At 41.3% G+C, this 17,742-nt stretch overlaps 1 protein-coding gene across 6 annotated transcripts in view; it reads left to right on the top strand.

The window, feature by feature from the left end:
* The window catches only part of ANKRD45 (ankyrin repeat domain 45), a 79,610-nt gene extending 62,170 nt beyond the window's left edge, over positions 1–17,440 (top strand). For all 6 annotated transcript variants that reach the window (XM_070077134.1, XM_070077137.1, XM_070077138.1 and 3 more), the window contains one exon: positions 13,350–17,440. In XM_070077134.1, the coding sequence (XP_069933235.1) occupies positions 13,350–13,381 (32 nt within the window). In that variant the 3' untranslated portion in view covers positions 13,382–17,440. The remainder of the gene's footprint in view (positions 1–13,349) is intronic.
* The last annotated feature ends 302 nt before the right edge of the window (positions 17,441–17,742 follow it).

Below are 17,742 nucleotides of genomic sequence, written 5' to 3'. Positions count from 1 at the left end.
TCCTTCCTTCCTAGTACTTCAGAGTGTATAGATACCATAATTTCTTTGTCCAGTCAACAGTTGATGGACATCTCGGTTGACTGCATATCTTAGCTATTATGAATTATGCTGCAGTGAACACGGAGGTACAGATAACTCTTTCAGATGCTGATTTCTTTTGGTTAGGTAAATTCCCAGGAGTGGGATGGCTGGATCGTACAGTAGGTCTGTATTCAGATTTCTGAGGTATCTCCATACTGCCTTCCACAGTGGTTGCAGCAGTCTACATTCCCACCAACAGAGGATTAGGGTACCTTTTCCCCCACATCCTCACCAGCATGTGTTGTTTGTTGATTTCTGTATTGTGAGCCATTCAGCTGGAGTGAGGTGAAACCTGTTTGTGGTTTTGATTTGCATTTCCCTGTTGGCTAGTGATCCTGAGCATTTTCTCAAATGTCTGTTGGCATTTGAATTTCCTCTCTTGAAAGATACCTGTTCAAGTCCTTTACTTCTTAATTGTATTGTTTGTTTTGTTGTTGTTGAGTTTCCTGAGTTCTTTATGGATTCTGGATGTTAACCCTTTATCAGTTTTATATTTTGCAAATATTTCCTCCCATTCTGTAAGTTGCCTCTTCACTTTGCTGAGTGTTTCTTTTGCAGTACAGAAGCTTCTCATTTTAATGTAATCCCATTGGTGAATTGTAGCTTTGATTGCTTGAGCTCCTGCTGTCTTTTCCAAGAAGTCTGTGGCCATGCCAATATCTTGCAGAGTCTCCCCCATGTTCTCTGATATTGGGTAGTAGATTTAGGTCTTTGATCTGTTTGGAGTGGATTTTTGTGTAAGGTGTAAGGTAGGGGTCTACTTTCATACTTCTGCATGTGGAGACTGTCCTTGCTCCAGGGATTGATTTTAGTTCCTTTGTCAAAGATAACGTTGGTTGTAGATGCATGGATTGGTTTCTGGAGTTTCTGTTCTGTTCTGTTGGTCTACAAGTCTGTTTCTGTGCCAGTACCAGGCTGTTTTGATTATAACTGCACAGTAATATGTCTTGAAATCGGATATTGTGATGCCTGTGTCTTTGTTTTGTTGTATAAGATTGCTTTAGCTATTCAGGGCCCTTTGTGTGGTCCATACTAATTTTAGCATTATTTTTTCTGTATCTGTAAAGAATGTCATTGGTATTTTGATTGGGATCACGTTGAATCCGTATCTTGTTTTTGGTGGTATGGATATTTTGATGATGTTGATTCTTCCAATCTGTGAACATGGAAGATTTTTCATTTTTTTAATGTCTTCTTCTATTTCTTTCTTTAGTGTCTTGTAATTTTCATCATAGAGATCCTGGAAGTCTTGGTTAAATTTATTCCAAGGTATTTAATGCTTTTTAAAAAAGATTTATTTATTTATTTGAAGGCCAGAGTTACACAGAGAGTGAAGGAGAGGCCGAGAGAGAGAGAGAGAGGGAGAGAGAGAGAGAGAGAGAGAGGTCTTCCATCCACTGGTTCACTCTCCAATTGGCTGTAATGGCCGGAGCTGCACCGATCTGGAGCCAGGAGCCTCTTTGGGGTCTCCCATGTGGGTGCAGGGGCCCAAGGATTTGGGCCATCTTTAACTGCTTTCCTAGGCCAAATCAGAGAGCTGGGTTGAAAGTGGAGCAACTGGGACTCAAACCGGCGCCCCTATAGGATGCCGGCACTGCAAGCGGTAGCTCCACCCACTACACCCCAGTGCTGGCTCCTTAATTTTTTCTGTAGCTATTGTGAATGGGACTGATCCTCAAGGTTCTTTGTCAGCTGTGGCATTGTCTGTGTATAGTAGTGATTTTTCTGTGTTGACTTTATATCCATCCTTTTGAATGTCTTATATATAGGATCATGTTATCTGTAAATAGGGATAGTTTTATTTACTCCTTCCCAATTTATATCCCTTTGATTTCTTTTTCTTTCCTGATGGCTTTGACTGAAACTTCCAGGGCTATATTAAATAGCAATAGTGAGAGTGGGCATTCAATAGGATGCTAGCCATGGGTTTGTCATAAATTGCCTTGATTGTGTTGAGGAATGTTCCTCCTAAATCCAATTTGCTTAATGTTTTCATCATGAAAGGATGTTGTATTTTATCAAAAGTTTTCTGCATCTATTAAGACAACCATATGATTTTTGCTCTTTGTTTTGTGATCTATCACATTTATTGATTTGCAAATGTTGAACCATCCCTGCATACCAGGGATAAATCCCACTGGATCTGGGTGAATGATGTTTCTAATGTATTGTTGGAGTCAATTAACTAATATTCTATTGAAGATTTTTGCATCTGGGTTCTTCAGGGATATTGGTGCATAGTTCTCTTTCTCTGTTGTATTTTTTTTTTCTGGTTTAGGAATTAAGTGAGGCAGGTGTCATAGAAGGAGTTCAGGAGGATTTCCTCCCTTTCAATTGTTTAGAATAGTTTGAGAAGAATTGAAATTAGTTCTTCTTTAAATGTCTGGTAGAATACAGCAGTGAATTCATCCGGTCCTGGGCTTTTCTTTATTGGGAGGGTCTTTATTACTGATTCAATTACCATCTTGGTTTTGGTCTGTTTAGATTTTGTATGTCTTCATTACTCAATTTTGATAGATTGTATGTGTCTAGGAATCTATCCATTTCTGGGTTTCCCAATTTGTTGCCATATATCTCTGTAGTAATTCCTGATGCTTCTTTTTATTTCTGTGGTATCCGTTGTACATTTCCTTTTTTATCTCTTATTTTATTGATTTGGGTCTTTTCCCTCTTCTTTTTTGGTTACTTGGGCTAGTGTTGTATCAATTTGTTTTTTTTTTCAGAAATCCAGCTCTTCATTTCAGTGATTGTTTGTATTGTTCTTTTGGTTTCAATTTTGTTTATTTCTTCTCTAATTTTGATTATTTCTTTCCTCCTGGTAATTTTGGTTTGGTGTGTTGTTGTTTCTTAGGTCCTTGAGATGCATTGATAGTTCATTTATTTGCTACCTTTCTAGTTTCTTCAGGTAGGCACTGATTGCTCTAAACTTCCCTCTTAACACTGCTTTTTCTGTATCCCATAAGTTTTGACATGATGTATTGTCATCTGCATTCATTTCCAGAAATTTTTTTATTTCCCTTTTGATTTCTTCCATGACTCACTATTCACTTAGGACACATTGTTCAGTCTCCATGTGTTTTCATATGTTCTAGAGATTCCTGAGTTGTTGATTTCCAGCTTCATTCCATTGTGGTCAGAGAAGATGCATGATATGATTTTGATTTTTTTTGATTTTGCTGCGACTTGCTTTATGGCCTAGCAACTGTGGGGTGAAAAGTTCTGTAGAGATCAGTTAGATCCATTTGGTGTTTTCGTTAGCTCTGTTGCTTCTTTGTTGATTTTCTGTCTAGTTTTTCTGTCCATTGCCAGCACCATGGCTCACTTGGTTAATCCTCCACCTGTGGTGCCGGCACCCCATATGGGCACCGAGTTCTATTCCCGACTGCTCCTCTTCCAGTCCAGCTCTCTGCTTTGGCCTGGAAGGTAGTGGAGAATGGCCCAAGTGCTTGGGCCCCTGCACCCACATGGGAGACCAGGAGAAGCACCTGGCTCCTGGCTTCAGATCAGCACAGTGCCAGCCATAGCGGCCATTTGGCGGGTGAACCAACAAAAGGAAGACCTTTCTCTCTGTCTCTCTCTCACTGTCTAACTATATCTGTCAAAAAAAAAAAAAAAGCCTCGCTACTATTTTGTTGGAATCTATGTCTTTCTTTAGATACATTAACATTTCTTTTAAATAGCCAGACACCCTGTAATCAGGTGCATATACATTTATTTTAGTCACATCTATGTGCTGAATTGAAACCTTAATCTTTACATAGTGCCCTTTTTTGTCTTTTTTTTTTGTGTTAAAGCCTATTTTATCTGATATTAGGGTGGCAACACCTGCCCTTTTTTGCTTTCTGTTAGCGTGGAATATCTTCTTCCATCCTTGCACTTTCAGTCTGCATGTATCTTTCTTGGTGAGATATGTTTCTTTTAGGCAGAAAATAGATGGGTTTTGTTTTTAGTCCATTTAGCCAGTCTGTGTCTTTTAACTGGAGAGTTGAGGCCATTTATATTCAACGTGACTGTTGATAAGTAATGACTTTGCCCTGCATTTTCCAATAAATATTCCTATTTTTTACTTTGGATTTCATTTGTACCTTTACTGGAGATTTTTTGTCTTTACCTTCTTTCATAGTGAAGACCATGTTTCTGTATTTCTGTATGTGGTGTGCCTTAAACATCTTTTGTATGGCTGGGCAAGTGGTGACCAATTCAATTTCTGTTTGTTATGCAAGGTCTTTATTCCACCTTCATTCATAAATGAGAGTCTGCAGGGTACAGTATTCTGGATTGACAGTTTTTTCCCTTAAGTATTGGACTATATTTCACTATTCTTTCCTAGCCTGTAGTGTTTCTGATGAGAAGTCTTCTGTGAATCTAATTGGAGATCTACTGAAAGTAATCTGCAACTTCTCTTGTGTACATTTTAGAATCTTTTCTTTATGTTTTACTGTGGAAAATTTGACTACAGTGTGTTGCAGTGCAGATCTTTTCTAGTCATGTCTCTTTGGACTTCTACGTGCTTCCTCTAGTTGGATGTCCCTTTATTTCTCCAACGTGGAAAGTTTTCTGTAATTATTTCACTAATATGCCTTCTATTCTAGTCCATTCTCTCTCTTTTTTTTAATTTTTTTGACAGGCAGGAGTGGACAGTGAGAGAGAGAGACAGAGAGAAAGGTCTTCCTTTGCCCTTGGTTCACCCTCCAATGGCCGCCGCGGCCGGTGCGCTGCAACCAGCGCACCGCGCCGATCTGATGGCAGGAGCCGGGTACTTATCCTGGTCTCCCATGGGGTGCAGGGCCCAAGGACTTGGGCCATCCTCCACTGCACTCTCAGGCCACAGCAGAGAGCTGGCCTGGAAGAGGGGCAACCGGGACAGAATCTGGCGCCCCGACCGGGACTAGAACCCGGTGTGCCGGCGCCGCAAGGCGGAGGATTAGCCTAGTGAGCCGCGGCGCCGGCCAGTCCATTCTCTCTTTCCACACTTTCAAGAGCTCCTAAGACCCGTATGTTTGGTCGTTTGACCATATCTCTTAAATTTCCAACACTGTTTCACATTTCCTAATTTCTTCTTCTTCTTCTTTCCTCTTTCTTCTTTCTTTTTTCTTTCTTCTTACTTCTTTCTCCTTTTTGGCCTGACCGTAGAGTTTCCATAGATTTGTCTTCTAGTTCAGATATTCTTTTTTCTGCCTTGCCAAGTCTGCTGTTAAAGGCTTTCCATTACATTTTTTATTTGATTTATTGAATTCTTCATTTCTAATATTTCATTTTGATTTCTCTTTAAAATCTCAATTTCATGAGAAATATTTTCATTCATGTCATCTATGGTATTCTTTAGTTCATAGATTTGCTACTGATTGATTTTGAGTAATCCTATCATCAAGTTTTTTAATTCCATTTCCAGTATTTCCTTAATCTCTTCATCTTCAAATTCTAATATTGAAATGCTGTGTTCTTTAGGGGAGGTCATGGTGTCTTCCTTATTTTTTTTTTTTTTTTGACAGGCAGAGTGGAAAGTCTGTAAGAGAGAGAGAGACAGAGAGAAAGGTCTTCCTTTGCCTTTGGTTCACCCTCTAATGGCCGCTGTGGCCAGCATGCTGTGGCTGGTGCACTGCACTGATCTGAAGCCAGGAGCCAGGTGCTTCTCCTGGTCTCCCATGTGGGTGCAGGGCCCAAGAACTTGGGCCATCCTCCACTGCACTCTTGGGCCACAGCAGAGAGCTGGCCTGGAAGAGGGGCAACCGGGACAGAATCCGGCGCCCTGACCGGGACTAGAACCGGTGTGCTGGTGCCATAGGCAGAGGATTAGCCTATTGATCTGCGGTGCCAGCCATCTTCCTTATTCTTGTTTCTTCAATTTGTTTTTAGGAATTTGTGGAGCTGATTTTTTTTTCTTTGATGGCTTTTATCTTTGAGCTATGCTTCTGTGGGTTAGTGGAATGTCTGCACTTTCAGTGAATACCAAGAGGTGTGGGAGATGTGGCCAGGGAGCCCTGCTCAGTGCTGTAGGAGGGGCAAGTACCCAGGATAACTCTCGTGTTGAGCATGGTAAGTTGAGCATGTTGTTTTCAGAAGTAGGGGAATGATCACCTCTGTTGGTGTGATCACCCCCTCACCTCCTCTCTTCTAAGCTGAGTAATGCCTGGGTGTTAGCCCCCAGTGTGTTCAACGTCATCAGTGCCACCATATAAACCATACACTTGATCCGTGCATCCTCCCTATGAGCAGTTTCTGCCACAGTTACCTTGCAGCTCTGAGCATGATTGCCCTGAGCCCCAGCCACACCTTGCACCTTCTCACATGACCACCGAGTCCCTGTGGTCTCAGCACACAAGGCTCCCATAGTTGCTATGTGCAGAGGTTTGGCTTTTCCCTGCCAGTCTGCCTAGTCAACAGAGAGGCAGATGTTCCTCGAGCCAGCTCTGCCTAGGTGTCTTTTTTTTTTTTTTTTTTGACAGATAGAGTTAGACAGTGAGAGAGAGAGACAGAAAGGTCTTCCTTCCGTTGGTTCATCCCCCAAATGGCCGCTGTGGCCGGCGCTGCGCTAGTCCAAAGCCAGGAGCCAGGTGCTTCTTCCTGGTCTCCCATGGGGTGCAGGGCCCAAGCACTTGGGCCATCTTCCACTGCCTTCCTGGGCCACAGCAGAGAGCTGGACTGGAAGATGAGCAGCCGGGACTAGAATCCGGCGCCCATATGGGATGCTAGCACCACAGGTGGAGGACTAGCCAAGTGAGTCACAGCGCTGGCCCACCTAGGCGTCTTGATCCTTGGAGGCTGGGGGTACCTTACAGTTCTATGTGGGTGCCCAGCCACCTCCCAGCCAGGCTCAAAGGCAGTGGGGACTGCACATTGTTCCCTCCTCTGCAATCTCCGGATCACACACGTACACAAGAGCCACTGGCCAATTTTTTAAAAAGATTTATTTATTTATATGGAAGAGTTACAGAGAGACAGAGGTAGAGAGAGAGAGGGAGAGAGAGGTCTTCCATCCAGTGTTTTCACTCCCCTGATGGCCGCCACGGCTGGAGCTGAGCCAATCTGATACCAGAAGCTAGGAGCTTATTCTAGGTCTCCCACATGGGTGCAGGGGTCCAAGAACTTGGGCCATCTTCCACTGCTTTCCCAGGCCACAGCAGAGAGCTGGATCGGAAGTGCAGTAGCGTGATCCCGAACAGGTGCCCATATGCGATGCTGGCACTGTAGGCGGTGGCTTTACCTGCTAAGCCACAGAGGTGTCCCTGGACAAATGTTGTTCTCTCTCTGCCACTGCTGTCAGTACTGCTGAGAACGTGTCCTGTCTCAGCCAGTTGCTGTGTGTGCACACCTAGGCTTCCGAAGCTGCAAAATCCAAAGTGGTGCTGCCCTTCTTCAGCCTGGCAGTGTGTGCTGTTGTGGGGAATTTGGGGAGAGATACACTTGCCCCCTCTACTTCCACTGGGTCCCTGGGCAACCGCTAGCAACTACTAGCCCCCAGGGCTCCAGTCCAGACAGTCACACTCTCCCTCCAGCTGTATTGCCATGGGTTGCTGCAGTCTGGTCTCACCTCTGTCTTCAAGTGGCCACCAAGCCACCTCCTGCTCTGGCTCTCAGCTTCTGCAGTTGTTCATGTTCATGCTGTCCACCTGCACCCTCCACATACGTCCACACCCTCCACACACATCCACAGCATTGCTCTTCCTCTTGTAGGATTTCCAGTGCAGCTTCCTCTCCAGTTCTCCCCTGAGAGTGTACTTCTGACACTTTTCCCCCTTTATTTTGCTAGCCCAGCTCAGGATGTTGATCCCTAACCTGCCATCTTGAAAAACCTAAATTCCCCCCATTTTTAAAGGGTACAATTCAGTGATCATCAGTATTTTCACAAAATTGTAAAACTGTAATTAACAAGGAAAACAACAAGGAAACACTCGAGTTTATCGACACCATAGACCAAATAGACCTAGGAGATATCTACAGATCCTTCCACCCTATAGCCACAAGAATACACATTTTTCTCTCCGGTACATGGAACTTTCTCTAGGATTGACCACATGCTAGGCCGCAAAGCAAATCTTAGCAAATTCAGAAAAATCAAATTCATACCATGCATCTTCTTGGACCACAATGCAATGAAGCTGGAAATCAACAACTCAAGAATCTCTACATCATAGGCAATCACATGGAGAATGAACAACATCCTCCTGAATGAGCAGTGGGTCATAGAAGAAATCAAAAGAAAAATCAAAAATTTTTGGAAGTAAATGAAGACAACAATACAACATACCAAAATTTGTGGCATACAGCAAAAGCATTGTTAAGAGGAATGTTTATAGCAATAGGTGGCTACATCAAGAAACTGGAAAGGCAACCAAAGAAATGAGCTCTCCAAGCACCTCAAGGATATGGAAAAACAACAGCAAACCAAAACAAAACTAGTAGGAGAAAAGAAATAATTAAAATTAGAGAAGAAATACAGAAAATTGAAACAAACAAACAAAAACCAATACAAAAAAGATCAGCAAAATGAACAGCTGTTTTTTGAAAAAATAAACAAAATTGACACACCATTGGCCTACTTAACCAGAAAAGGAGAGAGAAGACCCAAATCAAGAAAATTAAAGATGAAAAAGGAAATGTAACAACAGACACGACAGAAATAAAAAGATTCATGAGAAATTACTACAAACAGCTGTATGCCAACAAACTAGGAAACCTAGAAGCAATGGACAGATTCCTGGACACATACAACCTACCTAAACTGAGTCATGAAGACACAGAAAACCTAAACAGACCCATAACCAAGACAGAAATTGAATCAGTAATAAAGGCCCTCCCAACAAAGAAAAGCCCAGGACCAGATGGCTTCACTACTGAACTCTAACATACATTTAAAGAAGAACTAATTCCATTTCTTCTCAGACTATTCAAAACAATTGAAAGGGAGTGAATCCTCCCCAAACTCCTTCTATGAAGCCTGCATCACCTTAATTCCTAAACCTGAAAAAGACACAGAGGACGAGTACTACAGACCGATTTCCCTGATGAACATAGATGCAAAAATCCTCAACAAAATTCTGGCCAATTGAGTCCAGCAATACATCAGAAAGATCATTCACCTGGACCAAGTGGGATTTATCCCTTGTATGCAGGGATGGTTCAACATTTGCAAGTCAACCATTGTGATACATCACATTAACAAGCTGAAGAACAAAAATCATATGATTATCTCAGTAGATGCAGAGAGAGCATTTGACAAAATACAACACCCTTTCATGATGTAAACTCTAAGCACATTGGGTTTAGAAGGAACATTCCTCAACACGAGGCAATTTATGACAAACCCACAACCAGCGTCCTATTGAATGGGAAAAATTGGAAGCATTCCCACTGAGATCCGGAGCCCACTCTCACCATTGCTACTCAATATAGTCCTGGAAGTTTTATCCAGAACCATCAGGCAAGAAAAAGAAATCAAAAGGAATTCAAATCAATAAAGATGAAGTCAAACTATCCCCTGTTTGCAGATGATATGATTCTATATATAGGGACCCAAAAGACTCCACTAAGAGATTACTAGAACTCATAGGAGAGTTTGGTAAAATAGCAGGATATAAAATCAGTGCACAAAAATCAACAGCCTTTGTATACACAGACAATGCCATGGCTGAGAAAGAACTTTTAAGATCAATCCCACTCACAATAGCTACAAAAAAGTCAAATACCTTGGAATAAACTTAACCAAGGAATTCAAAGATCTCTACAATTAGGATTACTAAATATTCAAGTAAGAAACAGAAGAAGACCCCAAAAATGGAAAAATCTTCCATGTTCATGGATTGGAAGAATCAGTATCATCAAAATGTCCATTCTTCCAAAAATAATTTACAGATTCAATGCCATACCAATCAAAATACCAAAGACATTCTCAGATTCAGAAGAAATGATGCTGAAATTCACTTGGAAACACAGGAGACCTTGAATAGCTAAAGCAATCTTATACAACAAAAACAAAGCCGGAGGCATCACATTACCAGATTTCAAGACATACTGAGAGGCATTTATAATCAAAACAGCCTGTTACTGGTACAAAAACAGATGGATAGACCAATGGAACCGAATAGAAATGCCAGAAATCAACCCAAACATCTACAACCAACTTATATTCAACCAAGGAGCTAAAACCATTCCCTGGAGCAAGGACAGTCTCTTCAACAAATGGTGCTGGGAGAACTGGGTCTCCACAGGCAGAAGTATGAAGCAGGACCCCTACCTCACACCTTACACAAAAATCCATTCAAAATGGATTAAAGACCTAACACTGCAACCCGATACCATCAAATTAATAGAGAGCATTGGGGAAACTCTGCAAGACACTGGTACAGGCAAAGAGTTATTGGAAAAGACCCCAGAGGCACAGGCAGTCAAAGGCAAAATTAACAAATGGGATCACATAAAATTGAGAAGTTTCTGTACTGCAAAAGAAACAGGAAAGAAAAGAGCAACGGACAGATTGGGAGAAATTATTTGCAAACTGTGCAACTGATAAAAGATTAATAACAGGAATATATAAAGTAATCAAAAAGCTCAACAACAACAAAGGAAACAGTCTAGTCAAGAAATGGGCAAAAGACTTCACCAGACATTTCTCAAAAGAGGAAATCCAAATGGCCAACAGCCACATGAAAAAATGCTCAGGATCACTAGCCGTCAGAGAAATGCAAATCAAAACCACAAAGAGGTTTCACCTCACTCCAGTTAGACTGACTTTCTTTTTTTTTTTTTTTTTAGATTTATTTATTTATTCAAAAGTCAGAGTTACACAGAGAGAGAGAGAGAGAGAGAGAGAGAGAAAGAGGTCTTCCATCTGATGGTTCACTCCCCAGTTGGCCACAATGGCCAGAGCTGCGCCGATCCAAAGCCAGTAGCCAGGTGCTTCTTCTAGGTCTCCCACGTGGGTGCAGGGGCCCAAGGACTTGGGTCATCTTCTACTGCTTTCCCAGTCCACAGCAGAGAGTTGGATTGGAAGTGGAGCAGCCGGCTCTCAAACCGGCACCCACATGGGATGCTGGTGCTTCAAGCCAGGGTGTTAACCTGCTGTGCCGGAGTGCTGGCCCCAGATTTCATACAGAAATCAACAAACAGCAAACGCTGGCGAGGATGTGGAGAAAAAGGTACCTAATCCACTATTGGTGGGAATGGAAACTGGTACAACCACTATGGAAGACAGTTTAGAGATACCTCAGAAAGCTGAATATAGTCCTACCACACAACCTAGTCATACCACTGCTCCGAATTTACTCAAGGGAAGTGAAATCAGTAAACACCCATGTTTATTGCAGCTCAATTCACAATAGCTAAGACATGGAATCAATCTTAATGTCTGTCAGTGGAAGACTGGATAAAGAAATTATGGGATAAGTACTCTATGGAATACTGCACAGTGGTAAAAAAAAAATGAAATGTGGTCATTTGCAACAAAATGGATGAATCTGGGAAACATCATACTTAGTGATATAAGCCAGTCCCAAAGGGACAAATACCATATGTTCTTCCTGATCTGTGATAACTAACAGAGCACCTAAAAGGTAACCCGTAGAAGTGAAATTGAAACTTAGAGAAGCAATGACTTGAACAGCCCTTGTCTTGACTGTCAAGGAATAATTTATTATTTTATTTTATTTTAAAAGTATTTTTATTTTTTCTATTTAATACCATTGGTTGAACTCTTTACTTAACATAGAGTTAATCATAGGCGTATAAAGTCAGTTGAAAATAGATCCCAGTAAAAAAAAATAAGAGTGGTAATATGAGAGGGAGGAGCTGTACAGTTCTGCACACATTCCCACAGACTTAGCCCTAAGGGTAAAGCTAAAAACTTGCCATGGGACTCCCAAATCCCATTAAGCTGGGTGTTACTAATGCCATCTTACATGTTAAAGTGATCATGTTCAGTGTGTAATTGATAATATAGATAGGATTAAGTGTCAAAGGGATCATATAAATAAGATCAAGTGTCAGGTAATAACATAGGTAGAATTAAAAAAGGAGAGAATGTTCCAACATGGGAAGCAGGCCGCTCAGCAGACGCCTAGCATGACAAACGCCCTGAACGGCACTCAGAATCATCTCTAAGGCATTCAGATCTGACTCAAAAGCTCTTGAGAGCATTTCAGGCATGGGAAGGCAAGACACTGTGGCAAAAAAAAAAATGTTCTAAATGAAGGATCTCTGGGAGTGAGACCCCAGTGGAAATAAGGGGCCATCAAAGAAGGAGGTACTTTTCTCTGAAGGGAGGAGAGAACTTCTGCTTTGCTTATGACCCTGTCTAAATACTGATGGAGTTTGTGGACTCAAGAGGCTTCCATAGCCTTGGCAGCTCATGTCAAGAGCCTCAGGCGATCCCTGATGTCATAAATAAGAGTGTTAATTATTAAATCAACAACAGGAGTCACTGTGCACTTACTCCCCATGTGGGACCTCTGTCCTTATTAAGTTGTACTATGAGAATTAACCATAAAACTTGTTCTCAAACAGTACTTTATACTCTGTGTGTGTGTGGGTGTCTGTGTGTGAAAATTGTTGAAATCTTAGTATAGAGTTGGTCTTTTGTATATAAAGTTATTTAAAAACTAATCTTGGCTGGCGCAGTGGCTCACTAGGCTAATCCTCGGCCTTGCGGCGCCAGCACACCGGGTTCTAGTCCTGGTCGGGGAGCCAGATTCTGTCCTGGTTGCCCCTCTTCCAGGCCAGCTCTCTGCTGTGGCCCGGGAGTGCAGTGGAGGATGGCCCAAGTCCTTGGGCCCTGCACCCGCATGGGAAACCAGGAGAAGCACCTGGCTCCTGGCTTCGGATCAGCGTGATATGCCGGCCGCAGCAGCGATTGGAGGGTGAACCAACGGCAAAAAGGAAGACCTTTCTCTCTGTCTCTCTCTCACTGTCCCGTCTGCCTGTCAAAAAAACAAAAAACCAAAAACCACGAATGTTAATGAAGAATGGAATGGGAGAGGGAGATGGAAGTGGAACAGCAGTGGGGGTGGGAGGGCAGTTATGGGGGAAATAACCACTATATTCCTGAAGTTGTACCTATGAAATTTGTATTCATAAATAAAGCTTTCTTAAAAAGAGAGAGAGAGAGAAAGGATAGGGAATATTGGAACGGATAGATCAACAACACCAGGGTTTAATTAGTGACGGTTTCAGACTGGAACATACTGATTTATTCTCCATTGTTTTAAACAGTGGAATTTGTTTTGTTTCATATTGCAAGCTAATTAAATGTAACTTTAAAATCTGCTTCCTTTCAGGTCAAGTGAAAAGTGCCAAATCTGTAATCTAAGCCTGGGTCAGAAGAAAAGTCAAGATTATACCTTCTATTGAGCATTTATTTTGTACAAGGCCACATTTTCTTTTAGTATCTGTAAAAATAAACCTTTTCATGCCAGTAGAAAGCAAGACAATAGATGTGGGGTTTTATAAAAATGTACGGGTACAAAATTCAATTACCCCTGTTTTGTTTTCTCCTGTTCAACATGCTTATCCAGACTGTGGACTTGATTCTCCTCTAAGCACAGCCCCCTGTGAGTTCCATGTACTCCCAGAGGAAAGCAGTTCAGTAAAAAAGTCGCTCATAAAGATCTTTATGGAGACTTTAAAACTACCTAGAGAATCTAATAATTTTCTGTATAATTGAGGCAGGACATTCCATTCAACCAATGAAGTTTATTTTAAAAAGACACATATATGTAGTTCTGGGGGAAAAATTGCTCTCTCTCAAAAGGAAATCTATTCAATTACATTCTGGAGTAAGGGTATATTAAATTTTGTTTGGCTCAGGATCTTCTGGTTATAACTACTACTTTTTATGTCCAAATTCACCTTTAAGGTGAGATACAGTCTCTGAGTAAAACCCTTGTTTATCTTTGACTTCTTTGTAACTTTAACAAGCACAAATCTGTATAGCTTTACATTTAGAAGATTTCCGCTATTCTGTGGTTCTCACTACATATACATATATATAGAGATAGATAGATAGATATCTGGACTCCATACTTTCTTTGCTTCTGTCCCGTTTTATCTTTCCCTGTTTTAAAATGTCTTAGTTTATTTCATATTGGTGATTTGAAAAGCCCTTTTATCAAGTTTAGTTCATCAAATCCCTGAACCTACTATTGTGCTGTACTTTTTGGAAAAGTTTTATAGAAAAGAAAATATTAGATTTTAAAATATTATTCCTTGTTCTTATGACTTTCCCTTCTTTGTACTAGCCTGAAAGCTGGGCTGTCATTATAGGGAGGCAGAGAAAAGAAGCAAGCAATGCAGTCATTCCTTGTCAGTTGACATTTTCTCCACTGTGGGTTTTGATATAACCCTGCCTCCCAGATTTTTAAGTCTTGAAATCTTTTTAATGACTAGGAATTCCGCTTCCAACTGTATTAAAGCAAAGGAATAGGGCAGTTAACTCTCCTCCCCTTCTTGGTGGATCTGGTGGGTGTTTTTGGAGTAGTACCAAGAACAGCTGGGCTTGCCATGCTGGAATAGGGCAGTTAACTCTCCTCCCCTTCTTGGTGGATCTGGTGGGAGTGTTTGGAGTAGTACCAAGAACAGCTGGGCTTGCCATGCTCTTACTACAGTTCATTATGAGAAGTCCACTGCTCTTCACACTGCAATGATTTGGGAAGAGACCAGGTGCCATTTGTTGTTCATGAGTCTTGATCTTGAGCACATTACTTTACAGGTGTGTGTTCTTGTTGCTTAGGGAGTGATTCCTAGATTGTATTTCAAAGATTCCTAAATAAGACCAAGGCATTTTTGGAGACCTTTAGTACAAAATAAACCTCCTTCTCGTTCTTTATCTCTGAATCTTTATCCTGAAATTTTGAAAGCCTTTGATACAGTAATATACTAATAGTATATTTTTAAAACTCCTTGTATTGGCACACCTTTATGCCAATCCGGATTCTTCTGCTTTTATATACACAGCTTCTCTCCTTCACCAGTTACTCTGCTTCCTCTTGCCCACAGCTGTGGGAACTTCTCAAAATTCAGTCCTGACCCTTGGTGAAGCAATCTTTAATTCTCTACTCCATGACCTTCCATATCTTCAATATTACAAAGAACTAATCCTTCCTTCTTTGGGGCATTCATAGTGCTAATAGTCTCATATTGCATTTTATTTAATTGCTCACATGTTGGTCATTACATAATAATTACGAGCATTTTGTAGATAGCATTTTACTCTTCTAACTGTATTCCAAGTGTCTGTAAGATGTTAAGTTAGTAAATTATAGTTGAGTGAATCTCTTTTAGTACTATCATAGTCATAGAACTCAGTAACTTTTCATTCACTTGCGGGACTCATTCACCTTTATAAAAATGACTTCCAAAGCTTATCTGCATATCTTGCTTGTGCCAGTGCACCCTTCAACTCCAGTTCTTCCAGCAGAACTGCTACACACACAGGCAACATTAGGACTCCGTGTCTAGTTTCTCTTCTGACCTTCGTTTCCTAAGCCTTCATACTGAATGCCACGTTGACTTTTCAGGCATGTGAACCTCACAATTATTAAGGCATTCCTGGATCTCACTTTAAAGATCCCTTTGATGTGAGGATCCTTACATTTATTTATATCTATGGATCTATAATTTTAGGGTGTTTTGAGAGACATGCTACTTCTTTTTACCTTTTGTTGCATTGAATTATAGGTATATTCAGAGGAGAGTTAAGAGGTAGCTGCATGACTTTTTCTGAACATCCAAGAGTAGTTACTATTTAAAAGTATATAGTTGGCCAGCGCTGCGGCTCCTTAGGCTAATCCTCCACCTAGCGGTGCTGGCACACCGGGTTCTAGTCCCGGTCGGGGCACCGGATTCTGTCCCGGTTGCCCCTCTTCCAGGCCAGCTCTCTGCTGTGGCCCAGGAAGGCAGTGGAGGATGGCCCAAGTGCTTGGGCCCTGCACCCCATGGGAGACCAGGAGAAGCACCTGGCTCCTGCCTTCGGATCAGCGCGGTGCGCCGGCCGCAGCGCGCCAGCCGTGGTGCCATTGGTGGGTGAACCGACAGCAAAAGGAAGACCTTCCTCTCTGTCTCTCTCTCTCACTATCCACTCTGCCTGTCAAAAATAAATAAATAAATAAAAATAAAAAAATTTTAAAAAGTATATAGTAGTAGATTAAGAAAGCCTCCACGGTATTCAATATATAGTCAATCAAAACCTAGACTATGTTATGATAACTTGTAGACAGTGGTTCCTTAGACTTTTGTAATTAATTGATCAGAGAAGCATAAAGAAAAGGGAGATGATTGAATTGATGTGCTAAGTAACTACTATCATTATAGTTTAATAAAAGACATTTTAGGGAGAGACATTGTGGTGAAGTGTGTTGAGACACCACTTGGAACTCCTGAATCCCATATTAGAGTATCAGTTTGAGTTCTGGGTACTCCACTTCTGATCCAGCTTCCTGCTAGTGTACCTGGGAAGACAACAGATGATGGTTAATGTACTTGAGTCTCTGCCACGCATGTGGGAGACCTGGATGGAGTTCCAGGCTCTGGCTTTGGTCTGCCCCAGCCCCAACTACTATCATGATGTGAGGAGTATACAGCAGACAGAAGATTTCTCTGTTTCTCTGTCTCTGTCACTGTGCCTTTCAAATAAATGCATAAATATACAAATCTTTTAAAAAGATGCTTTAGCAGCAGAAATAAGGGGAGATGTAATCTCAATGTATGGCTGTAGTCTTTTAACTGAAAACATTAAGCTTTATTATAGAATTTTATGTTATTTTTTCTCATTTTGCTATGTATATTGGAACTTTAGTCTTGAATTAGAATTGGTCTATCAACAAAGCTTTAAGAACTACTGCTCCAGATTAAGCTAAAGCAGGAAAACTGCTATTTAGGTTCACATTATGCCCCACATTGTAAAGGACTGACTGTTATCCCAGTGTTCAATGTAATTTTTATCTCCCATCCCACATGCTTTCCTTACAATGTGCTCAGGACTTGCCTCACACAGAGAGGTGGATCTCTGTTTTTGCTTCTTGAATCTAGATGGACTTGTGTCTATACTGCAAGTGATTCCATGTTATTTCCAAAGTTAGATCATAAAAGATGATGCAACTTCTGTTTAGTCCTATTGAGCTACCCACTCTCAGAAACCAGCCCATGGAGAAACCCACATGGAAAGAACTGAGGCCTTAGCCCATAGCCCTAGCTGAGCTCCAGCCAGCAGTTACCCTCAACTTCCATGCCATATAAGTAGACCATCTTGGAAATGGATCTCTCCCAGTCAAGTCACCCATCTGATGCCACATGGGGTGCAGGTAAGCCTTCTTTCCTGAGCTCTGTACAATTGCAGATGTGTAAGTAAAATAAAGGATTGTTACTGTTTTAAGCTACTTGGTTTTGTGTTTGTTTACCAAACAGCAACTTATAACATACATATTTTTAAAATCCAGAAGTGAGACTCACATAACAAAACCTAAAGTATGTGGCCTTGAGTTTGGGACAGAAAGGTAGGCAGAAGCCAGAAAGGTCTAGAGAAGAGTGAGAATGAGAGCCTACAGACTTTCAATTAGAACATTAGTAGAAGCTCTAAGGGCCTCTAGCAGGCTTTTGGTGGGAGTTTAAAGGAAAGAGGGGACATGTTATTGGAAATTGGAGAAAAAGCCCTGTTGTGAGTTGGTGATAAGTTTG

The sequence above is a fragment of the Oryctolagus cuniculus genome, chromosome 7 (genome assembly GCF_964237555.1).
Source record: "Oryctolagus cuniculus chromosome 7, mOryCun1.1, whole genome shotgun sequence".
NCBI lineage: Eukaryota > Metazoa > Chordata > Mammalia > Lagomorpha > Leporidae > Oryctolagus > Oryctolagus cuniculus.
The sequence above is the reverse complement of the archived record's forward strand: the minus strand, read 5'-3'. Positions and strand labels throughout refer to the sequence as shown.